At 38.5% G+C, this 22,592-nt stretch overlaps 1 protein-coding gene across 1 annotated transcript in view; it reads left to right on the forward strand.

The window, feature by feature from the left end:
- The window catches only part of LYST (lysosomal trafficking regulator), a 222,988-nt gene that overhangs the window by 11,020 nt on the left and 189,376 nt on the right, over positions 1-22,592 (forward strand). Inside the window, exons 3-11 of the mRNA XM_006872009.1 lie at positions 1,841-3,923; positions 5,502-6,531; positions 10,729-10,890; positions 12,335-12,488; positions 14,398-14,624; positions 15,508-15,574; positions 17,331-17,440; positions 19,542-19,968; positions 21,293-21,437. Of these exons, the coding sequence (XP_006872071.1) occupies positions 1,841-3,923; positions 5,502-6,531; positions 10,729-10,890; positions 12,335-12,488; positions 14,398-14,624; positions 15,508-15,574; positions 17,331-17,440; positions 19,542-19,968; positions 21,293-21,437 (4,405 nt within the window). The remainder of the gene's footprint in view (positions 1-1,840; positions 3,924-5,501; positions 6,532-10,728; positions 10,891-12,334; positions 12,489-14,397; positions 14,625-15,507; positions 15,575-17,330; positions 17,441-19,541; positions 19,969-21,292; positions 21,438-22,592) is intronic.

The following is a 22,592-nucleotide window of genomic DNA, read 5'->3' on the forward strand; positions in this document are numbered from 1 at the left end:
TCAAAATTTCATTGGGGGAAAATCCTACTAAAAAGTCACTACAGCTTCAGCTTCAGAGCAGTGTACGCAAGGGGACTTCGAAGAGCTTGTGGAAAGATGTCACTGTCTTTTCATTCCATTTTTCATGAACTCTTTGAAGTCCCCTCAAAAAGCAGTTTATTAAATACTTCATATGAAAAATTATGTAAGCAAACGTTTCTATTTCTCCTAAGAATACAAAAATTATCATGCTTCTTTGATGATCTAAAGGTAGTGGCTGTTAGAAATGATATGAAGAAGCACAAGATGAATCAAAAGTGCTAATGTAGAGCAATAACATAGTAGCATCAGAGATGAAGAGTGAGATGTTTCAAAGGAAATGTTTCAAAGACAGCTGTGAAGTACCAGTACACAAATGATTTTTCAGTGTTTGTTTCAATTTCGTTTTTCAGTGTTGCTTTCAGAGGATGTATTTGAAGAAATATTTTTTGAATTGTTACATTTAAAGCCAATATGTATTTTAAAAGTCTATTTCAATGTAAGGATTAACAGTTTTCTCTCTTGACCATTTCTGGGATTTGTGAACTGTGAGATAGCTATTTTGATTTAAATCTTGTGTTATAAAAAATTCTTCTATATTGTTGTTTAAAGCCATGAATTGAATTTGTAATAAATTTCTGCTATGAGCAGTGCTTTTAAAGGAATTATCTAAGCACTTGTAATAATTATTTCTTGTTGTTTTTGTTGATTCACAATGTCTCTGGTCATTTTTTTTTTCTAAATTTGTAGAATTCACAAATTGTTAATTACTTAAGAAATCTAGTTCATTTTTTTCAAGTTACCTGACTCTTTTACATAGGTGGAATTGGTCAGACTTGATTTGGAGGTGGTGGTTATGTGCCGTGAAGTCGGTTCCGACTCATGGAGACCCTGTACAGGGTTTCCAAGGCTGTAAATCTTCACGGGAGCAGAAAGCATCATCTGCCTCTGGTGGAACAGCTAGTAGTTTCGAACTGCTGACCTTAAGGTTCGCAGCCGGATTTGGACTTGTTTTGCTCCCTCCTTATTCATTTTGTTCTTCTCTTAATTAAAGCACCAATCTTTCATTTCTAATTTTTATTTTATTACTTTTAAATTGCAACATTATTTTGCTATAGGTATATCTTGTTGCAAAGGGAAAGACCACTTTCAATACCTTCTTGGTCAATGAAGAGGACTCACTCTTGCCTCCTAGAAGTGGTTTCTGAAGGCCGACCACATGCCGGGCCTTGTTCTGAGGCCTGAGGAAGGAACAGTACTCCTGGCACCTGGTCCTAGTTCAGTGCCCCACCCAGTAGTGTTCCCGAACTCTTTTCACCTCAATTTTGGAGAACATTTGAGATATATTGTATGCTTTTGAAGTGATTTTTGGAAAAATCTTAAAATTCTCAATTTATATCAGGATTATAAATTATGTTTGAGAATACAAGTTATCCCTGTAACTTATTTAGTTACCTGATTGGAAGAGATTTTGTAAAATGGCATGAGCAATAATTTAAATATCAGCTCATCTAAAGAGTGTCTTGCATTGGAGTTAGAAGGCTATCTGTGTTTTTAAACCAGGTTTACTTTCCTAGTTCTGTTTCCCTTAATTGTTTTCCAGATCATCTTGTGTTCTTTGAGTTTATGCCACCTGTTGTTTAGAGCAAGCAGAAAACTGACCCCAAGACATAACAAATAGTGAAAGGAAACCAGTCTTGAATTAAAAGTATACTGAGGATAAATTCCCAAAGTCAGTAATAAATAAGGGAATAGTCACCTGTGCAAATGGCATTGCTAAGTGTATTGAAGAATTCTAAATTTTCTTTCTTTATTTCATTAGATTTTAATCTACTGTTCTCAGTTGATATAATACCAACCAAAGAAAATAACTCAAGTTCACAAAGATCTACTCAGGAAAAATTTCATTTAGAAGGCAGTTTTCCATCTGATCATGTTTCTGCAAAAGTGAACATTCTTCAAAAAGGCAGACGACAGCGCAAAATTACCCATCGCTATTCTATACGAGATGCAAGGAAAACACAGCTTTCCACTTCAGACTCAGAAGCCAATTCAGATGAAAAAAGCATAGCAACAAATAAACACAGGAGGGCCCATCTGCCACATCAGTTTGTAGCCCAGCCTCTTAAAGAGGACCACCTTACAACTAACGTCGACCACTTAGCAACCAAAGAACAGACCCACCCTGATACCATGGCTTTAGAAAGTTCCAGAGAGGTTATTCTCAGACAGGCGCCAGACACTGACATTTTAAGTGAACCAGCCGCCTTGTCTGTTATCAGCAACATGAACAACTCTCCATTTGATTTATGTCATGTTTTGTTATCTTTGTTAGAGAAAGTGTGTAAGTTTGACATAACCTTGAATCATAATTCTGCAATAGCAGCCAGTGTAGTGCCCACACTGACTGAGTTCCTAGCAGGCTTCGGGGACTGTTGTAGTCTCAACAACAGTTTGGAGACTCAGGTGGTTTCTGCAGGCTGGACTGAAGAACCTGTGGCTTTGGTCCAGCGGATGCTGTTTCGAACGGTGCTACATCTTATGTCGGTAGGTATAAGTACTGCAGAGACCATGCCAGAAAGTCTAAGAAAAAATTTAATTGAATTGCTTAGGGCGACTTTAAAAATTAGAACTTGTCTGGAAAAGCAGCCTGACCTGTTTGCACCAAGGCAAAAGAAAACACTACAGGAGGTTCAGGAAGATTTTGTGTTTTCAGAGTATCATCATAGAGCCCTTCTGCTGCCTGAGATCCTGGAAGGAGTTCTGCAGCTTCTCATCTGTTGTCTTCAGAGCGCAGCTTCGAATCCCTTCTACTTCAGTCAAGCCATGGACTTAGTTCAGGAATTCATTCAACATCATGGATTCAGTTTATTTGAAACGGCAGTTCTTCAAATGGAATGGCTAGTTTTAAGGGATGGAGTCCCTCCTACTGAGGCCTCAGAACATTTGAAAGCCTTAATAAATGGTGTGATGAAAATAATCAGCACTGTCAAAAAAGTGAAATCAGAACAACTTCATCATTCGGTGTGTACGAGAAAGAGGCACCGACGCTGTGAATACTCTCACTTTATGCATCACCACAGAGATCTCTCAGGTCTTCTGGTCTCAGCTTTTAAAACCCAGGTGTCCAAGAGCCCATTTGAAGAGACTGCCGATGGAGATGTTTATTATCCCGAGCGGTGCTGTTGTATCGCAGTTTGTGCTCATCAGTGCCTGCGCTTACTGCAGCAGGTGGCCTCGAGCACTACCTGTGTCCAGATTCTATCGGGGCTTCACAGTGTTGGAATATGCTGTTGCATGGATCCCAAATCTGTCATCATTCCTTTGCTCCATGCTTTCAAATTGCCAGCACTGAAAAATTTTCAGCAGCACATATTGAATATTCTCAATCAACTTATTTTGGATCAGTTAGGAGGAGCAGAAATAGCACAAAAAATTAAGAAAGCAGCTTGCAATATTTGTACGGTTGATACTGATCAACTGAACAAGTTAGAAGAGACCCTGCAGAGGAATGAACATGATTCTGACCCTTCATCAGGTTTGTCCAGTCCTCGTTACAGATTCCAAGGGATCCTACCCAGCAGTGGGTCGGAAGACTTCCTGTGGAAATGGGATGCATTAGAGGCTTACCAGAACTTCGTTTTTGAAGAAGACAGATTGCATAACATACAGATTGCAAATCACATCTGCAATTTAATCCAAAAAGGCAATGTAGTTGTCCAGTGGAAATTATATAATTACATATTTAATCCCGTGCTCCAAAGAGCAGTTGAATTAGCACATCACTGTCGACACCTAAGTTTGACTTCGCCTCGAACTCATGTGTGTCGCCATCACAGGCAGTGTCTGTCTAAGGAAGTGCTTCAGATTTACTTAAAAACTCTGCCTACCCTGCTGAAATCCAGGTGGGTATGTGCATGCTCTTAGTGGATGGTTTTGGATGTGTGATAAAGAATGCATTTGAATTTGTAGCCTTGTTAGTTCCAGGGCCTCATCATTAGCATGACTACCCTTAGTTTTTATCCTTTCTTAGGATTTAATTTTAGTTTAACAACAGAAAAGTTGTTATTTCTAGACCTCCCGTTGTCAGAATTAATTTTTTTTTAGTCATCTCTCTTTCTCTCCCTCTTGCTGTCTACCTACCTACCTCTCTATCACTCTACTTCCCTCCCTATTAAATCTGTATGTATGTCTTTCTGTCTGCTTTATCTTTCTGTCTGCTTTTGCTTGGAGGGTTATAAAAGAAATCTTAGAGCCATTGATTTTTAACTTCCTAGTGAAAAAAAGTCAAGTTGAATATATTCTAAGGAAAAAAAAACAAAAAACAGAAGCAACATAGATATGCAACAGTGGGCAAGGTTAAGCAAGTTTTATTTACTTTTTGGAATGTTATTTTTAGCCATAAAAAATAATCCTTATAAAGATTATGTTGGAATATGAAAACATGTTTATATAATTCATGGGTAAAAAGTACAAAATTAAAAATGTGGTGCACTTATTTGTAACTATAAAACATGTAATGTATAAAAAAATAATTATTTGTAATAGTAGAATTGACGTTTGATTGCTATTTTCAAATATCATATTGTATTTAAGTACCTAAACAATATATGTTGAAAAATTAGAAAATACAGATTAGTTAGAAGAAGCTATTTCCTGTATTTCCACCAGTGCATTCCTAAACTTTGTATTTGTTAAATTCAGTAAATTTAAAATATAACTTTATGAACTATTTGCTTTTGATAAGTAGCCTGACCTTTCAGACTGATGTATATGCCATTTAAACACTTATATTAAAATAGAACACATCATCATCAGATTCATTTGTGGCATTATTTGTCCATTTTAATCCCTTAAAACTAATATTAATATTAAATCCTTGCCTCACAATCTTTTTTTTTCTCCAGTCATTACTTGTTTAACCAGAACTGAGTTTGATTTGAAAGTTTTATAACTGCCTGGCATGTGTGTGGATAACCTGGCTCTTTGCAAAACAAGACTGAGGGTCATATTAAAGTTATCGCTAGAATTCCAGTGAGGTGGGGCTCCTGGACTCGCAGTTTGAGACAGAGCTGATCTTCTTCTTCAGCTCTGTAATTTGATGCTTTCCCTTTATTCATGCAGATCTAACACAAGCAAAGGGCCTTGAAGGAACCAAACAGACAAACATGGTGATAATTGGGGCATTTCAAATTTGTGTAGAATTTACCATTTGGAAAAAAATAATTCTCTAAATTGCTTTAATTTGGGACGCATGTAGTCCTTTCTTGTTAAATGCATGTATGTATGCAGTGTTTGAAGAAGGACGTGTAAAGTAACTAGAGGTTCTGGTCATATATCATTAAGAACTGTAGATAGATAACTGATGAATCGAAGTAGGTTTATATACCCACATGCAGTAGAGATGTATTCAAATAATAAATATTCATATTTATACGTATTCATTCTATATGTAAATCTTATATATTTTTTTTCTCTGACAGGGTAATGAGAGATCTGTTTTTAAGTTGTAATGGAGTAAATCAAATAATTGAATTAAATTACTTAGATGGTATTCGAAGTCATTCCCTAAAAGCATTTGAAACTCTGATACTCAGCCTAGGGGAACAGCGGAAAGCAGCTTCAGGTCTGGGTACTGATGGGCTAGACACCGAGCAGAAGGAATCAGCATCTTTCAGTGTGGCCACGCCTTTTCATGACCAGCCAGTCTATTCAGAGTCTCCTCAGAGTCTCAGCAAATTTTATACTGGCCTCAAAAATGCTTATCCAAAGAAATGGAGGGCTGTTGACCAGGATGTCCACATCAACACGATCCACCTCTTTCTCTGTCTGGCGTTTTTATGTGTGAGCAAAGAAGCTGAATCTGATAGGGATTCTGCCAATGACTCAGAAGATACTTCTGGCTACGACAGTACAGCAAGTGAGCCTTTGAGTCATATGCTTCCGTCTTTATCTCTCGAGAGCCTGGCCTTGCCTTCCGCCGAACACATGTACCAAGCCGCGGATATCTGGTCAGCGTGCCGCCTGATCTACATGTTGAATTCAGTGTTCCAGAAGCAGTTTTACAGGCTCGGTGGCTTCCGAGTGTGTCATAAGTTAATATTTATGATAATACAGAAGCTATTCAGAAGTCATGACGAGGGGCAAGAAAAGATGCAGGAAGGTGTAAATGTCAATGAAAGCCAAGATTTAAGCAGAACCTGTCAATCTGAGATAGCTATGGAGGAAGATTTACCATCTTTGACTGTAAAAAGTGACCTCGGTCCACCAGAACTGTGTAGTCTGAAAGAGAGCATGGATGATTTTGGTAAATTGGAGCCACAGCACACTTGTCGCACAAATGGGAAGCAAATTTCAACTAGTGAAGCGGCTCCCGAGGAAGCAAGTATACTTACAAGGCAAGAAACTGAGGCTTCACTTCAGAGCGTAAGACTCTTGGAAGCCCTTCTAGCCATTTGGCTCCACGGCGCTAGGACTAGTCAACAAAAGGTGGAGGTGGAATCACTGTGTCAGGTAATCATCTGTCTTTAGCCCCACTGTTGTGCAATATGCATTTTATAAAGTGTCAGCTAAAATAGATTGCTCTGCTTTTCTGATGTGCTCTTATTCTGTGTAGTACTGTGGAGAACACGCAGAAGAATACCACCCGGTTCTTGACCTCAGTAAGTTTACTGTTTGTAGATGGGAATGCAAAATCCCATGTGCAGTTGTCACAGTCCTAAAAGAACACTTCTTGTTGTTGTTAAGTGCTGTCGAGTCGGTTCTGACTCATAGCGACCCTTTCTAGGGTTCCCAAGGAGCAACTGGTGGGTTTGAACTGCTGACCTTGCAGTCCAGTGCTTTATCCTGCAGTGCCACACCAGGACTCCTAAGAGACACAGTTGTTGTTGTTGTTATTGTTAGCTGCCATCCAGTCGGTGCCGACTTTATGGACAACAGAATGAAACACTGCCTGGTCCTCAGCCAACCTCACAATTGTTGCCATGCTTCATTGATGCTGCCATTTTGCCAGTCCATCTCGCTGGAGGTCTTCCTCTTTTTCTCTGACCCGCCACCTTACCAAACATGATATCCTTCTCCAGCGACTGATCCCGCCTGACAATATGTCCAAGGTATGAGAGAAGTCTGGCCATCCTGGCCTCCAAGGAACACTCTGGCTGCACTTCTTCCAACACAGATCTGTTGGTTCTTTTGGCAGCCCATGGCACTTTCAATATTCTCCTCCAACACCATAACTCAAAAGCATAAATTCTACGATCTTCCTTATTCACTGTCCAGATTTCGTATGCATATGAAGTTATTGAAAATACCATGGCTTGGGTCAGGCGCACCTTAGTCCTCAAGCTGACATCTTTGCTCTTCAACACTTTAAAAAGGGCTTGTGTAGCAGATTTGCTTAATGCAGTACGTTGTCTGATTTCTTGACTGCTGCTTCTGTGAGTGGTGATAGTTGATCCAAGAAGAATGAAGTCCTTGACAACTTCAGTGTTTTCTCCACTGATAAGAATGTTGTTTATTGGTCCAGTGGTGAGGATTTTTGTTTTCTTTACATTGAGATGCAATCCATACCGAAGGCTGTGCTCTTAGATCTTCATCAGTAAGTGTTTTAAGTCCTTTTCACTTTCAGCAATCAAGGTTGTATCAGCTGCATATCGCAGGTTGTTAATGAGTCTTCCTCCAATCCTGATGTCATGTTTTTCTTCATATAACCTAGCTTCTCGGATTATGTGCTCAGCATACAGGTTGAATAAGTATGGTAAAAGAATGCAACCCCGTCACACACCTTTCTTAATTTTAAACCATTCAGTGTTCCCACGTTTTGTTCAAACAACTGCCTCTTGGTCCACGTACAGATTCCTCATGATCACAATGTAGTGTTCCGGAATACTCATACGTCTCAATGTTGTTCATAGCTTGTCGTGATCCACACAATTGAAAGCCTTTGCATAGTAAAGCACAGGTAAACATCTTTCTGGTATTCTCTGCTTTCAGCCAAGACATCAGCAGTGATATCTCTCGTTCTACGACCTCTTAATTTGGCTTGAACCTCTGGATGGTTGCAGCCGTTTCTGTATTACTTTTAGTAAAACTTTACTCGTATGGGATATCAAAGAGATTGTCCGATGATTTTCGCATTCTGTTGGGTCACCTTTCTTTGGAATGGGCACAAATACAGATCTCTTCCAATCAGTTGGCTAGATAGTTGTCTTCCAAATATCTTGGCAGAGATGAGCGAGTGCCTTCAGTGCTACTTCACTTTCTTGAAAGATTTCAATTTTTATTCCATCAATTCCTGGAGCCTTGTTGTGGGCCAGTTCCTTTGTTGTACGTTAGACTTCCGCCTTCAGTGTCATTGGCTCTTGATCATGTGCTACCTTTTGAAATGGTTGAACATCAACCATTTCCTTTGGGTACAGTGACTCTGTATTCCTTCCATTTTCTTTTGATGCTTTCTGCGTCATTCGATAATTTGCCCAGAGAATCCTTCAATCATTTTGAGGCTTGAATTTTTTCTTCAGTTCCCCAGCTTGAGAAATGCTGAGCCTGTGGATTTCAGCGGTGAGCACTCTGAAGACAAGGTTTCCTCGTTTTCTGACTCCAGATCTTTGCACATTTCATTGTAATAATTTGTCTTTGTGTTCTCAAGCTGACTTTTGAAATTTTCTGTTCAGCTCTTGTAGGGCCTCATTTCTTCCATTTGCTCTAGCATCGCTACGCTGGAGAAAGAGTTTCAGGGTCTCTTTTGACATCCATTTTGATCTTTTCCTGCCTTCTTTTCTTCTTAATAACTTTTTGCCTTCTTCCTGTATGATATTCTTGATGTCATTCCCATAACTCTCTGGTCTTTGGTCTTTAGTTTTTAATGTATCACATCTGTTATTGAGATGATTTCTAAATTCAGTTGAGATATATTCAAGGTCATATTTTGGCTCTGTGGACTTGTTTTCATTTTCTTCCGTTTCAGTTTGAATTTGCATACAAGCAGTTGATGGTCTGTTCTACAATCTGCCTCTGACCTTGGTTTGGCTGATGATATGGAGCTTTTCCACTGTCTCTTCCTGCAGATGTAGTCAATTTGCTTTCTGTGTCTTCCATCTGGTGAGGTCCATGTGTATAATTGTATCTTATGCTGTCTAAAGAAAGTATTTGAAATGGACAAATCATTGATTTTGCAGAATGCCTTAAATATCAGATGAGTCGTAATGGTGCTTGTGCTTTCAAGTTGAAAGATTACAGTCTTGGTGTGATTCTAATGGGTGCCCTGCCTATCCCCTACACCAGACAGAAGCACCCATCTGCCGAGGGCTTGCATCTCCACCTGTCTCTGATGGATTGCCTTTGACGATGCCCAGGAAGGATAACCATAGGCAATAGCTGGTGATTTGTCACAGTGCAGGCTCCAGAGACTCACATGGGATTAGATGTGGCTAGTCTTCTTCTTAAACCACATCTCTGCCTGGCTTCTTCCCATGACCTGTTTTATTTCCCTCATACTCTTACCAGTTTCTCCTTGAGAACACATTTCAGCGGTCAGTCTATCACTTACATAAGAATTTCCAGTCTTATCTGGGGAGACCCTCTCCACTCTTACTGACTCTCCTGCCCTCTCAGTCGGCAGACTCTCCCTACTCCAGTTTCAGTCCTTAACTGAAATCCACACTCCTTAACCTAACACAGCAACACCCTTCATTGTCTGGCTGTTGCTTCCTTGTTTGGCTTACTTCCTGCCAACCCTCACCGCTTGGAAGGCTCCAGACTAGGCTGACAGGTTCTCAGGGTGGCCTGCATTTTGATCCCTGTTCTTCTGGCAAGTGTGCACTCTCCCTTGCTTCCCTGTCTGCTGTTTTCCTACTTGACTTTCGCTGTGTACTTCATGCATCCCCTCCTCTGAGACACTTTGACAGGTCTCACAGGTACCATTTCAAATCATTTCTGTTCTCAGAGAATTTGTTTATTGCACCAGTATTGTAAACATACTGTCTTGTTTGTATTGTATCTGTTTCTTACATTGGACATAGAATTCCCTAAAGAGAAGGGAGTTTCTTATCCATTGGTCTCATCACTTGGCATGTGGATTTAGGCAAGCAGTAAGAGTTCCCTTCATGGACTGAAGGGAAGGCATAAAGAAGAGAGGGAGAGAAAAGGAATAGAAGGGATTCATAAAGCCCTAAGGAATCTCATTAAGAAAAAAGAATTTGTGAAATCTGGAGATAGTTAATCACAACTCTCTGAAGCTTCAAGAGAGCTTTTTTTTGTGTGTCTGATAAGTTTATACAGTTTCATTTATCTAAGGTACATGAAATTTAAAACCAAATAAAATGAATATTTGATTAAAAAAAAACATTGTTAATCCTCAGTGAGATATTTATGTGTGTTTGATATTTATACAGTCATTTTGCTTATTGTTAATACTAACGGTGAGATATTTATGTGTGTTTGGTATTTATACAGTCATTTTGCTCATTGTTAACCCTAACAGTGAGATATTTATGTGTGTTTGGTATTTATACAGTCATTTTGCTCATTGGTAACCCTAACAGTGAGATATTTATATGTGTTTGATATTTATACAGTCGTTTTGCTTTCAGATCAACTGCAAATACATGGGCTCACTTTCTACTTGTAAATATAAACTTACCATTTGTTTTGTCATTTCATTTTGTAAATTTGTATTATTAATATTCTTAATCTCTTGTATTTTTACTTTAGAACTTTTCTGTGGAAAATATATTGCTTGAAATGAGGGACCAACTTTCCCAGTCAAAGGTGATTGAAACAGAATTAGCAAAGCCTTTATTTGATGCCCTGCTTCGAGTTGCTCTGGGGAATCACTCTGCAGATTTTGAACATAGTGATGCTATGAATGAGAAGGTATGAGTAGCTCACATATACTGGGGGCAAGCAAATGACAATACTTTTGTTTGGGGATAACTACAGAGGCAGAGTGTGGTGGGGATGAAGACACTGATGATGTGATATAGGGACCAGGATGTCTTCAAGTGAGTGAGTGTGGTGGGCCCTAACAATCTCCTCTAGAATGGATAGTTTTTAGTCAGTCCCTATCTCATAAAACTTAGGTTCCATAGGAGAACGAGCTGTGTGCTTTTCTTCATCTAATCTGGAAAGATAAGGAAAATTACTCTCACCAAGACAGAAGTGTATCCTTGGATTAGAAAAGTCTTATACATAACTGATAGTGTGTTAAGTGATAAATTAGGGATAATGAGGACTAAGCCATCTTATCTAATTTAATATTGGTACAGATAATATTTCCAAAACCTTCTTCTTTCATTTTGAACCACTGAACATAAAGATGACCAGTATTCTTATAGAAAAGAGTAAGCATAGTTTTTTTTAGTTGTTTGTATTAGCATTTTTTTCTAAAAGAAATATTTTTTAAAAATGTATGAAACCTTGTAATACAGATTTCATTTCCCTCTTCTTTCATGCTTCCTTTACCTTTAATTAGTTGCTAGCTTTCCTGTATATATTGTCTCTCTCAATTCCATGATCTAGCTGTATGATGTTATCTAATGCTTTACCCCCATAGGATTTTATGTTACTGTTTGTCATAACTTAAGCTTATTGAAATAGCTTTTAATGCATTCATCGTATGTATCAGTTGGCTAATTGTTAAAAGCTGAAGTACTTAACTTTATTCTTCCTTTTTATTGATGTTGCAATGATAAAGTACCCCTTTAAGTGAAAATGTTTTCTAATGTGGAGGTATTAGTAAACATTTTTATAAGAAAAGGAAATTTCATGCTATAAAATATTACATATGAGGTTAATATGGGAGCTCTTGATTTCTGAGATGGTTGTATATAGACAATTGCATTGTGAAATCTTTTTGAAACATTTTCATGTCTCTTCTGGTTATCTAATATTTTTTCATAATGAAGACTTTATTCATAAAATTCATATGTAAAATATTTTCCATAAATAAATGCATATAAATATGTTTATCAGCATTAAGTTGTGTGGATTATAATTCCACCTCATTGTGGTGTTTAGTCATCATTTCCTATTCTGTAATTAGAATGAAATTTCTTAAATTGATTTATTTTTCAGTAAAACTGAAATGACCTGTAGTTAAGCCTTTTAGAAACCCCCTTTTCTCAAGTGTTAATCAAGTTGACTGGAAATTTTTGTGGGTGTGTTACCTAATTAATAATGGATCATATTGATTACTAAGATTTTTATTATAAAGAAAATATTGATGATGTACTTAAGTGATTTTTGAGTAATTAATATTATATTAGTAAAAAGGAGCACATTTTACAACTTTCACCTTTGGATTATGTTGATCTTAAAGAGCCACCAGTCTGAAGAGGAACTGTCTCCCCAGCCTGATGATTTTTCAGAAGCTGAGGACTCTCAGAGCTGTAGTTTTAAGCTTTTGGTTGAAGAAGAAGGTTATGAGGCAGACAGTGAAAGCAATCCTGAGGACAGTGAAAGCCAGGATCATGGTAAGGTATCACTGGAGCACTTGTGATTGGATTTGCAAGCCACATTGTCACTTTATTAGCAGCTGTCTGGCCTCACAGTTTAATAAGTGCAATTTCATTTTTGTTTCATTTGGTCTTTGCAGTAAATTCGGGCATTCACATATGCAGTTTAACACATCCAGGTCTATTTCCTTATCACGAGCATTGATTGAATGCCTAGGAATACAGGGATGAAGGAGAAAGTCCTTGTGTTTATATACATATTGTAATGGGAAAGACCAGCAAATACCAGAAATAAACAATATGAAGAAAATGCAACAAGGTGATGTGATGTGATTGGGCAGTCAGAGACAGCCTCTCTGACCAGGTGATTCCCATTAAGGCCTAGGCATGCAAACATTGGCAAGAAGGGCATTCCAGGCAGTTTGTTATAAAGATTACATAAGATAATGGATGCTGACATCTTTCTGTCACATCCAAAGATACTGCAGCATAGGCCCTTAGGTTGGAACTTCATTGCACTTGATCTTTTGTATCTAGGTTTAAAACTTGAGTAGAATGGAAAAGATGGATTAACTAGAATCAGATTTCTGGAAAGGCTCCATCCTTTTATCTGATGGCCTTGTGGCTATCTGAGCCCTGTCAGTCTTCACTAAGTTCCATAGTACTTTATTGTCCCAAAGTCGACTTTCTCTTTCCTATCAAAATGAAGGGGCCTTATCGATCCATAACAGATACTTTTTGAAAAATTATTGGCTTAATGGTAAGTTTGTTTTATCATAGTATAATGTTAGATTTCCTCCTTTTTATATTTTACATATCTGCTAACTAAAGCCCAATTAAAAAAATTCTGGCCTAGGTAGAAATTTGCTCGTTTCTTAACTACATCTACTCTGCACTTAAGTAGTGCTGGCAGCGTAGTGGTTACAAGTCGGGCTGCCAACCTCAGACTTAGCAGTTCGAAACTACCAGCGGCTCTGTGGGAGAAAGATGAGGCGTTCAGCCTTGGAAACTCTGTGCAGGGTCACTATGAGTCGGAACCACCTCCACGGTACTTAACAACAACAACTCTACACTTAATAACCATCTGACTACCTGACATTTTGAATTATAGCCATATTTTAAAATTGGCTAACTTATATTTTGTGCATTAGTGATGTGATTCTGGCAGTACCGAATGCTGAGGTATGAGTCAGTGATGGTTAAGGTCATGTGTCAGCTTGGCTGGGCAGGGATTCTCAGTGGTTTGGCAGTTATGTAATGATGCAATCATTTTCCATTTTGTGATATCATGTGGGTATTCTTCACTTTTACATAAAACTGATTCTTGGAACCTAACCATGTCGGTAAATGAGGGATGAGTACATGAACATCAAAAATAAAACCAACCAAAAAATCCTAGTAGTCCCTTTAGGAGCATACCAGCCAAATTTTTCAAAGATTTTCAAATTAAGTGAGACAGTCTCTGTTCTCAATATGAATAAGACAAAGTATATAATTCACTAAACCAATAGCCAAACTTACTTTCACATATATATAAGTAGGCATATTTACCCACCTTATGATTTAGGTATTTTGGCGTCAGAACATTTGAAATAGTATTTTTCCCCCACAGTTGTATTGGAGGAATATGGTAAACCTGTATTATGGTAGATCAATTCTATGAAAATTACTGTTGATATTATTTATAGTTCTAGAGAATATAAAAATTACTGTGAAAACTACTCACTACTCTTCAAAATATCCATAAGACTTGGTTGTTCAAGATACATACATAAACAAAAGTCATCTTCTAGAAAAAGCTTTTGTGAGCATCTTTTTGCAAAATAGCAATTTTTTTTGTTGCCACTAGATCTTCTAAATGATTAATAACGTTTGAACTATTTGGTGTGTAGGGAATAAAAATACTCTTTTCTTTTTCCCTTTTCAGTGGTAGACTCTAAGTCTGAGACAGAAGGTTTAAATGCATCAGACTTTCCAAATTACTTCCTTGAAAACCTCACTCAAGGGGAAATAATATATCCTGAGATTTGTATGCTGGAATTAAATTTACTTTCTTCTAGTAAAGTCAAACTTGATGTGCTTGCCCATGTCTTTGAGAGTTTTTTGAAAATCATCAGGCAGAAAGAAAAAAATATTTTTCTGCTCATGCAACAGGTAAAAGATGCTTCTAATTAAATGTGATTAATATTTATTGGATTTGCCCTCTAATTATTTCCATATTTATAACCCAATTTGTCTGAAAATTACTTGAGAATAACCACTTATCCTTTATGATACCTTAAGTGTGTTTTTATATTTGAACTTTTCACTATGGTTTGGGTAAAAGCTGACAGGGCAAATTCGTTTTCCATTCTACAATCTGTATATGTTTTGTTTCCTGACATTGGTTGTAGTCTCTTCAATATAGCATCACTCTTCCCACTTCCTCCCTGGGTTTCCTGTTTCTATTCATCCTTCTTTCTTGCCCCTTCTGGCCTTCTGAGTTTTGCTTTTGGACAAATGCTGCCCTTGTGGTCTTGTATGGTTAATTGTATTAAGTATGTTTTAATCTGCAAAAAGTTTTTAATTCCTTAAGTTAATATAAAAAATTTAATGTTCTCATTGGTTAACCAGTGATAGATTCTGATGTATTTCTGAGAAAGAGTAGCATTTGAAAAATTGCATTTAATTTTAATATATGCTCATTATTTTTAAAAAGTTGTCAGTTTTCAACAAGTCAGTTGTGACTGTTAGTGACGCTGTCTAGGGCTTCTGAGGAGTGGCTGGGGGGCTTGAACTGTGGATCTTGTGGTTAGAAATCCAGTGCTTATCCTGCAGTGCCACCCAGGACCCCTTTAATAAATTAGGAAATACAAAAACGTTATGAAAAAGAAAATGGAAATTTTCTCTGATCTTACACATAACATTCTTTCCAGTCATTTTTCATTGCATATTTGCAAATACAGTAGACATTTATTAAATAAATAATTTACAAAACATTAAAGTTACTTCAGGCTTTCATGAGATAAGAATTTTTTTTTTTTTTTTTAATTTTCAGGGAACTGTGAAAAATCTATTAGGAGGGTTCTTAAGTATTTTAATTCAGACTGAAAATGACTTCCAAGGTAAGTTGAAATTGTGAATTTGAAATATTAGTATTGATTTTCTTATAATGTGAACTGAGAAGTTGATGATAGCTTTCACTGGCATGCTGCCTTGTGTTTTTAAAAAAACACCTTCATTTGCATTATCTCATTTGTTCCTCAGAACCACAGAGTAAGGAGACACACTGTAAACAGCTCTACTTTATAGAGAGGAAAAGCTAGATTCCAAGGGATAAAGTCAGTTGTTGAGAGTCACTAAGTAAAGGGGTTGTAGCCCTTCACCATTATTGTATTGCTGCCTTCCTTACCTGCTACTGAGTGAATGCCTACTCTTAGTACTTCCTCAAATACTTGAGAGATTCATAATGGATATAGATATATGGATATTGTTGTTAAATGCCGTCGAGTTGGTTCCGACTCATAGTGACCCTATGTAGGGTTTCCAAGGAGCAACTGGTGAGTTTGAACTACCGACTTTGTGGCTCAAACCAGCCCTGTGGTCGAGTGCTTATTTTAGCGCGCCATACCAGGACTCTACATATATATGTATGTAAATATCATTGTCCTTAAGTGCTGTGTAGTCGGTTCTGACCCATAGTGACCCTGTATAGGGTTTCTGAGGAGAGGTTGGTGAGCTTGATCCGTCGACCTTCTGGTTCAAACCGACTTTGCAGTTCAGTGCATTAACCCACAGCACCACACCAGGACTCCTCATATATGGGTTAGTGCTCTGGACTGCAAAGTTGGTTTGAAATGCAAAGTCCATGGTTCAAGTTCACCAACCTCTCCTTGGAAACTCTATATGGGGTCACTATGGGTCAGAGCTGACTCGACATCACTTAGCAGCAACAGCAATAATATATTTATCCATGCCCCCTTTTTGATATGAAATGGTTTTGAATTGAAAAATAATTAAGCATACACACTTTACTTTGATCCTATTATTTCCCTACTTAAAAATTTTCCATGGATTCATGTTAATTACACAGAAGAGTCCATGCTATTTTATAGTCTCTCTGCAAGTTATCTTTCCAACTATAGCAAATATGCACTATTACATCAACTCACTGCATCTACAAAATGTGTTGCTTAAACAGGATTCTTATTCTTGGACTTCCAAGTCTCCTGAAATTCATCCTTCAAAAGACATCTCAAATTCTTTATAAGTATTTTTTTTTTGTCATCTCTGAAATGGAAATAATAATTTGTGGGGTGTGTGTGTGTGCATATGTATATGTGTGGATCAGCTGAGAAAATACATCTATGAAAATACTTTGGATACTATAATATGTTCTAAAATGATGAGTTGTTATTCTGCTCTAGAAATGTGAACCATCATTTAGATTTTATGCTAAATCTTCTGATAGGAAAAAGATACTGTTCAAATTAAATTTTTGTGGTATTTAAGTATTTAAATAATCATTAATATTTCCAGTTTTATTTCTGTCACCTAATTTTCTATTTAGAAATTGATCGTTATGAGTTAAACCTTTTCAAGATGAGAAGGTTACAAATGGTGTTGTATCTAATCAATTATTTATTTAGTTAACAAGTACTGTGTTGGTTTACTTAACCTATCTTTAAGAAAAAGGTTTTGTTGCTGCTGTTTGTCTGTTGGATGGTAATTTTACAGTTTTTTATGCTGCTATTTTTTCAGCCAGTTTTGGAATTATTAGATTGTTTATAATCCAGTCAAGATGTGACAGTAGTCTTTGATTTGTTTCATTGCAGTATATAATAGCTTTAATTTGTCCTCTCTGTCGTGGTTTAATTTTAGCTTGCCAGAGCGTACTGGTGGATCTTTTGGTGTCTTTGATGAGCTCAAGAACATGTGCAGAAGACTTAACCCTTCTTTTGAGAATATTTCTGGAGAAATCTCCTTGTACAGTAAATATGCCATAGCTATTATTAATAGAGACTCCTGGTGTGGCGCTGGGGGTTAATGTGCCAGACTGCAAAGCCATTTGAACTGCAGGGTCGGTGGTTCAAGCTCACCAGCTGCTCCTTGGAAACCCTATACAGAGTTGTTATGGGTCGGAATTGACTCGACGGCACTTAACAACAACAACAATTATTAATAGAATTTATTTTAAATTATCTGGAAATCATTAAGCTCTCACTTTTTATGTCATAATTGTTATACAGTCAGTTCAATGTTGTTGTCTGTCAAGTACTCAATTATATTATTATTTGCACATATTTTAGCTCCATTTTTACTTCTGTTTTGGATAACCAGACATATCGAGATATAGTCTCTTTATCCTACCTCATCTTAAATCTTTGTGTTTAAGGAATAGTATGATTTTTATTACTAAAGAGAATTTGTTATTGTTGTTAAGTGCCAGCAAGTCTGTTCTGACTGATAGCAACCCTGTATAGGGTTTCCGAGGAGCAACTGGTAAGTTTGAACCGCTGAGAACATACCAATAAGCACTTATCATTATTTTGGGGATTAATTAGCCTTTAACAGAAATGCTTACATATTTTTCAATGATCTTATATCACTTATCTACTTGTTGCAGTTTGTTGTTGGTAATGTTGTTAGCGGCCATGGAGTAGGTGCTTGGGACATAGAGACCCCATGCGCAGTGGAACGAAACACTGCCCAGTCCCGTACCATCCCCATTATGGACTGGGCCCTGTAACCCAGGGCGTTCTCACTGATCCATTTTCAGAAGTAGATGACCAGGTCTTCTTCCTAGTACATCTAGTCTGGAAAGTCTGTCCACAGCAGCTCCCACTGGAGCACTGGCACTAGCTAGGACTCGCACTCACGTGGAAGCAAGGATTCTACTGTGGAGCCATCTGGTGGTGCTTTTCAGTGCCGTGGAGTCGGTTCTGACTCATAGCAACCCTGGTAGGGTTTCAAGACTGTACAGTTTCACAGAAGCAGAAACCCTCATCATTTTCCTGCTGAGTGGCTGGTGGGCTCCAGCTGCCAACTTTGTGCTTCACAGTCCAGTGCTTATCATACAGAGCCACCACACTACCACTGAACTGTATTAGTGACTCTGAAACTGTTCTTGGCGGGGAATATCATTTTCATAATGAAAACTTGACTGGAAGCAAATCAAATGAAGAGTCCTTGAAGCTTCTCTTGTTTGAAGCAGGATGGGAGGTTCCCGAGGCCTGCCTCCATCAGTATCCCACTCCAGTCCCATGGTCCTTGAGAGACTTCTGGAACGCTGTTTAAAAGCCACAGTTGTAGGTATTTCGGAGTCCTGGTGTGACACCGTAACTAGACTACTAACCAGAAGGTCGGCGTTGTGTGGGTTGCTGAGAGTTGGAAGCAACTCAACAGCACTGAACAACAGCAACAGCAGGAACAACACTGTAGATACCTGAGAATTGACTGATCACATGGAATACATCTGTCACTAGAGTTTGTTTCTCATTATTATAATCACCTCTGTGCATGAGTCGGGTATTGTGTTCCAAGTTCATTTTTTCTATGTTCTTATGTCTCCCTAGTCATTAAATAGTAGTGCGGTGGCTCCGTACAGTAAGCACTGGACTGTGAGCCACAGTTAGAGCCCACCAGCGAGCGGCTCCAGGGAGAAAGATGAGGCTTTCTGCTTGCGCTGATTTACAGCCTCGGCTACTCTGAACATGGCTGTTTTGATTCAGAACCAATTTGATGGCACTTAGCAACAGGATTTCATGAAATAATTAAGAGCAGTGCTACAGTCTACTGGGAGAGAAACCTCTTTCCTTTGGTAGAAATGATTCCTTAAAGTATTCGTTTATAATACTTTAAGCCAATTCATAAATTTTAGATTTTTCTTTTAGCATATAAATTTAAAGTGAATGAGCTCTAGGAGATTATACATCTTAAAAATGAAATTTCTGTTTCACATTTTACTTTAACTACATAAAAATGAAATTTTTAATGCTATGGTAGATAAGGAAGTGTTGAAAAATACTAATGATGTGTATGTTTGTATTTTCATTTGTAATGAAATTCAAATCTACTTTCCTTTTGCTCTAGGAAATTCTTCTTCTGGGTATTCTGAAAATTGTTGAGACTGACATTTCTCTGAGCCCTTTACAGTATCTAACCTTCCCTTTATTGCACACCCCAAATGTAAGCAATGGTGTTCTGTCGCATAAGTGCTCTGGAATTCTGAACAGCAAGGCCCTGGGGTTACTGAGAAGAACGCGGGCTTCACGAAGCAAGAAGGCAGCAGAGAGTGAAGGCTTTCCCCACCAGCAGCTTTCCTCTTGGCATGTAGCCCCACTCCACTTGCCATTGCTGGGCCAAAACTGCTGGCCACACCTGGCAGAGGGCTTCAGTGTGTCCTTGTGGTTTAATGTGGATTGTATCCATGACACTGAGAAGCCCACAGAAAAAGCAAAGAAGATCAAGAAAAGAAGCAAATCAGTAGTTGGATGGGAGAGCAGTTTTGAGGAGGCAGGTATGGTGTCAGAACTACTTGATTTGTACACCTAGGGTTTTCCAGATGCCAGTTTGGGTGAAGCAGGAGCATGCAGTGATGTCCTAACTTATTCTTAACACTTCTTCACCTTGGATGTCTTTACATAGTGCTAGCAGGTCTTGATTTACCAAAGCCTGGTTGGGTTCCCTTCTTTTCTCCATAGGTATACCACGCAGACAGCTGCTGCTGCTTGGGACAGCTGTCCCATGTCCTGCCGCTGACCTGGGCCATTTGTGACATTAGAATGGCTCCTGGCATGAGAACAGGAAGGGATGACCCAAGAGCCACTTTCCTGTCTTTCTGTTACCTGTTTCCAAACTATTCGTCAGCCCTATATCATCTCCCTTCTTTCATTTCAAGCTGTCCTTCCCATGCCGCCTCTTACTTCAGTTCCCGTCCCCTAGTGCCTGCCCCAGATCGTTAGAGGATGACTGCAGTAGTATGAAGTGTGTGGTGTTGTTGTGGGCTCTTTGGGTCAGTGTTAGTAAGGACAGATTGTATCCTGTAAGACAAACACTTGACTGCTAACCACAAGGTCTGCAATTCAAATCCCCCAGCCACTTCTCAGCAACACTGACCCAGTGTCACTGTGCATCGGAACCGACTTGATAGCACTTAACAACAACAACTTTAACTCATGCATGTCATGATCACAGGTAGCTTGGGTGACCTGGGGGATACAGCTTATCATAAATATTCAGAGAGTTTCAAGTGGTGAAATGGGAGCCAGGATGAATAACCAGATAACCCAAAGCTTCTGACACATCCCTAAACGTAGAGAAACATTGTAGAGGTTCAGAATCACTTAGTAATTACATTCAAAGATCATTCACCAGGGTTTCTAGAGAGTGGATGTGTTCAAACACCCCAGCTTTTCTAAAGGGATCCTTAACATGATCAGTTTAGAAAAGAACTTCTATCCTTGGTAACACCATGAGGACTGGCAGGAGTGACGGGCAGGTGCTGAAACCATGGTGTGCACACCTTGGCCCGGACTCAGTGATGTCATACGTGATGCAGGTTGTAAGGGGTGATCCCAGTGACCCCACAAGTGGCCCTCAGTATATATTTTAAAACAGTCAGTAGCTGTTTTAGTTAGATACTGTTTTTCACTCGTTGTGCTTTCTTTGGAGTTAACATATGAACTATGGAAATATTGTTGATTTGGAACAGGTCTAGTTCAGACAGTCTGGATAAATTACCTAGTACAAATGAACAACCATGCTTTGGATAATCTACATTCACTTTTCACTCAGTTTTTATGAACTGTTTGCTGATCACGCTAATGTCTTTTTTATCTTAGAGAGCAGCAGACCGGAAGGTGCAGAGTGTGTAAATCCTGGTGAAAAACTCATAGAAGAAGGTTCCCTTCATATGATCTCATTAGGATCCAAAGCCTTGATGATCCAAGTGTGGGCTGACCCCCACAGTGGCACGCTTATCTTTCGGTATTCATTATCCCTGTCCCCCAAGATAGATCATGTATTTAAATAGCTTATGTAAGAGACATGAATGTGACATTTTCTAACAAAGATCATTATAGCAAAGGAGTCCTTGTGTGGTGCTGCAGGATAATGCACTAGACTGCAGAGTCAGTTTGACCACAAGGTCAATGGTTCAAACCCACCAGCCACTCCTTGGAAACTCTATGCAGGGTCCTTATAAGTTGGAACCAATTCGATGACACTTAACAACAACAACATAGCAAAGGAGAAAAATCTTAACTTATAAAAAGAAGATACACGCTAACAGCTATTTATACCACCTTTGTAACATTATTGTACCCCCCAAAATCTGTAATTAAATTCTTATATATTTAATTCTCTTTTAGATTTTAGGCAAAATATTTACTAAAATCCTACTTTATGAAATATTCTATCTGATTGTAATGATTTTAACATGTTATTATTGAATAACTGTTTTCTCTTCCGATTTTGGACTCCAGGTGTAGTGCTGTAGGATCAACACTGAACTGTGAACCATAAGATCAATGGTTCAAATCTACCAGCTGCTCCCCGGAAACCCCATACAGGATTGCTATAAGTCAAAACCAACTTGATGGCACTTAACAACAAGTTCCTGTTTTATATTCAGTAAATGACAAAAACAAAAACAAACCTATTGCCACTCGTCGATTTGGACTCATAGGGATGTAACAGGACAGAGTAGAACTGCCCCGTAGAATTCCAAGGCTGTAAATCGTACGGAAGTCAGCCGCCACATCTCTCTACCATAGAGCAGCTAGTGGGTTTAAACAAAGGAACTTTGGGTTAGCAGTTGAGCACTTAACCCCGGTGCCACCAGGGCTCTGTTTATATGAAATGTTGCTAAATGCCACTGAGTCAGTTCCGACTCAGAGCAACCCTGTAGAGGATTTCCCAGACTCTTATGTCTTTTGAGGGAGCAGAAAGCATCATCTTTCTCCTGCAGAGCGATTGGTGAGCTCAAACCACCAAACTTATGGTTTGCAGTACAGTACTTCTCCTACAGAGCCACAGTGCTCCCTTTATATTATTGTTGTTGTTGTTGTTGTCAGGTGCCATCGAGTCGGAACCGACTCATAGCGACTCCATGCACAGCAGAACGAAACAATGTTCGATCCT

The sequence above is a fragment of the Chrysochloris asiatica genome, unplaced genomic scaffold (assembly GCF_000296735.1).
Source record: "Chrysochloris asiatica unplaced genomic scaffold, ChrAsi1.0 scaffold00179, whole genome shotgun sequence".
Lineage (NCBI taxonomy): Eukaryota > Metazoa > Chordata > Mammalia > Afrosoricida > Chrysochloridae > Chrysochloris > Chrysochloris asiatica.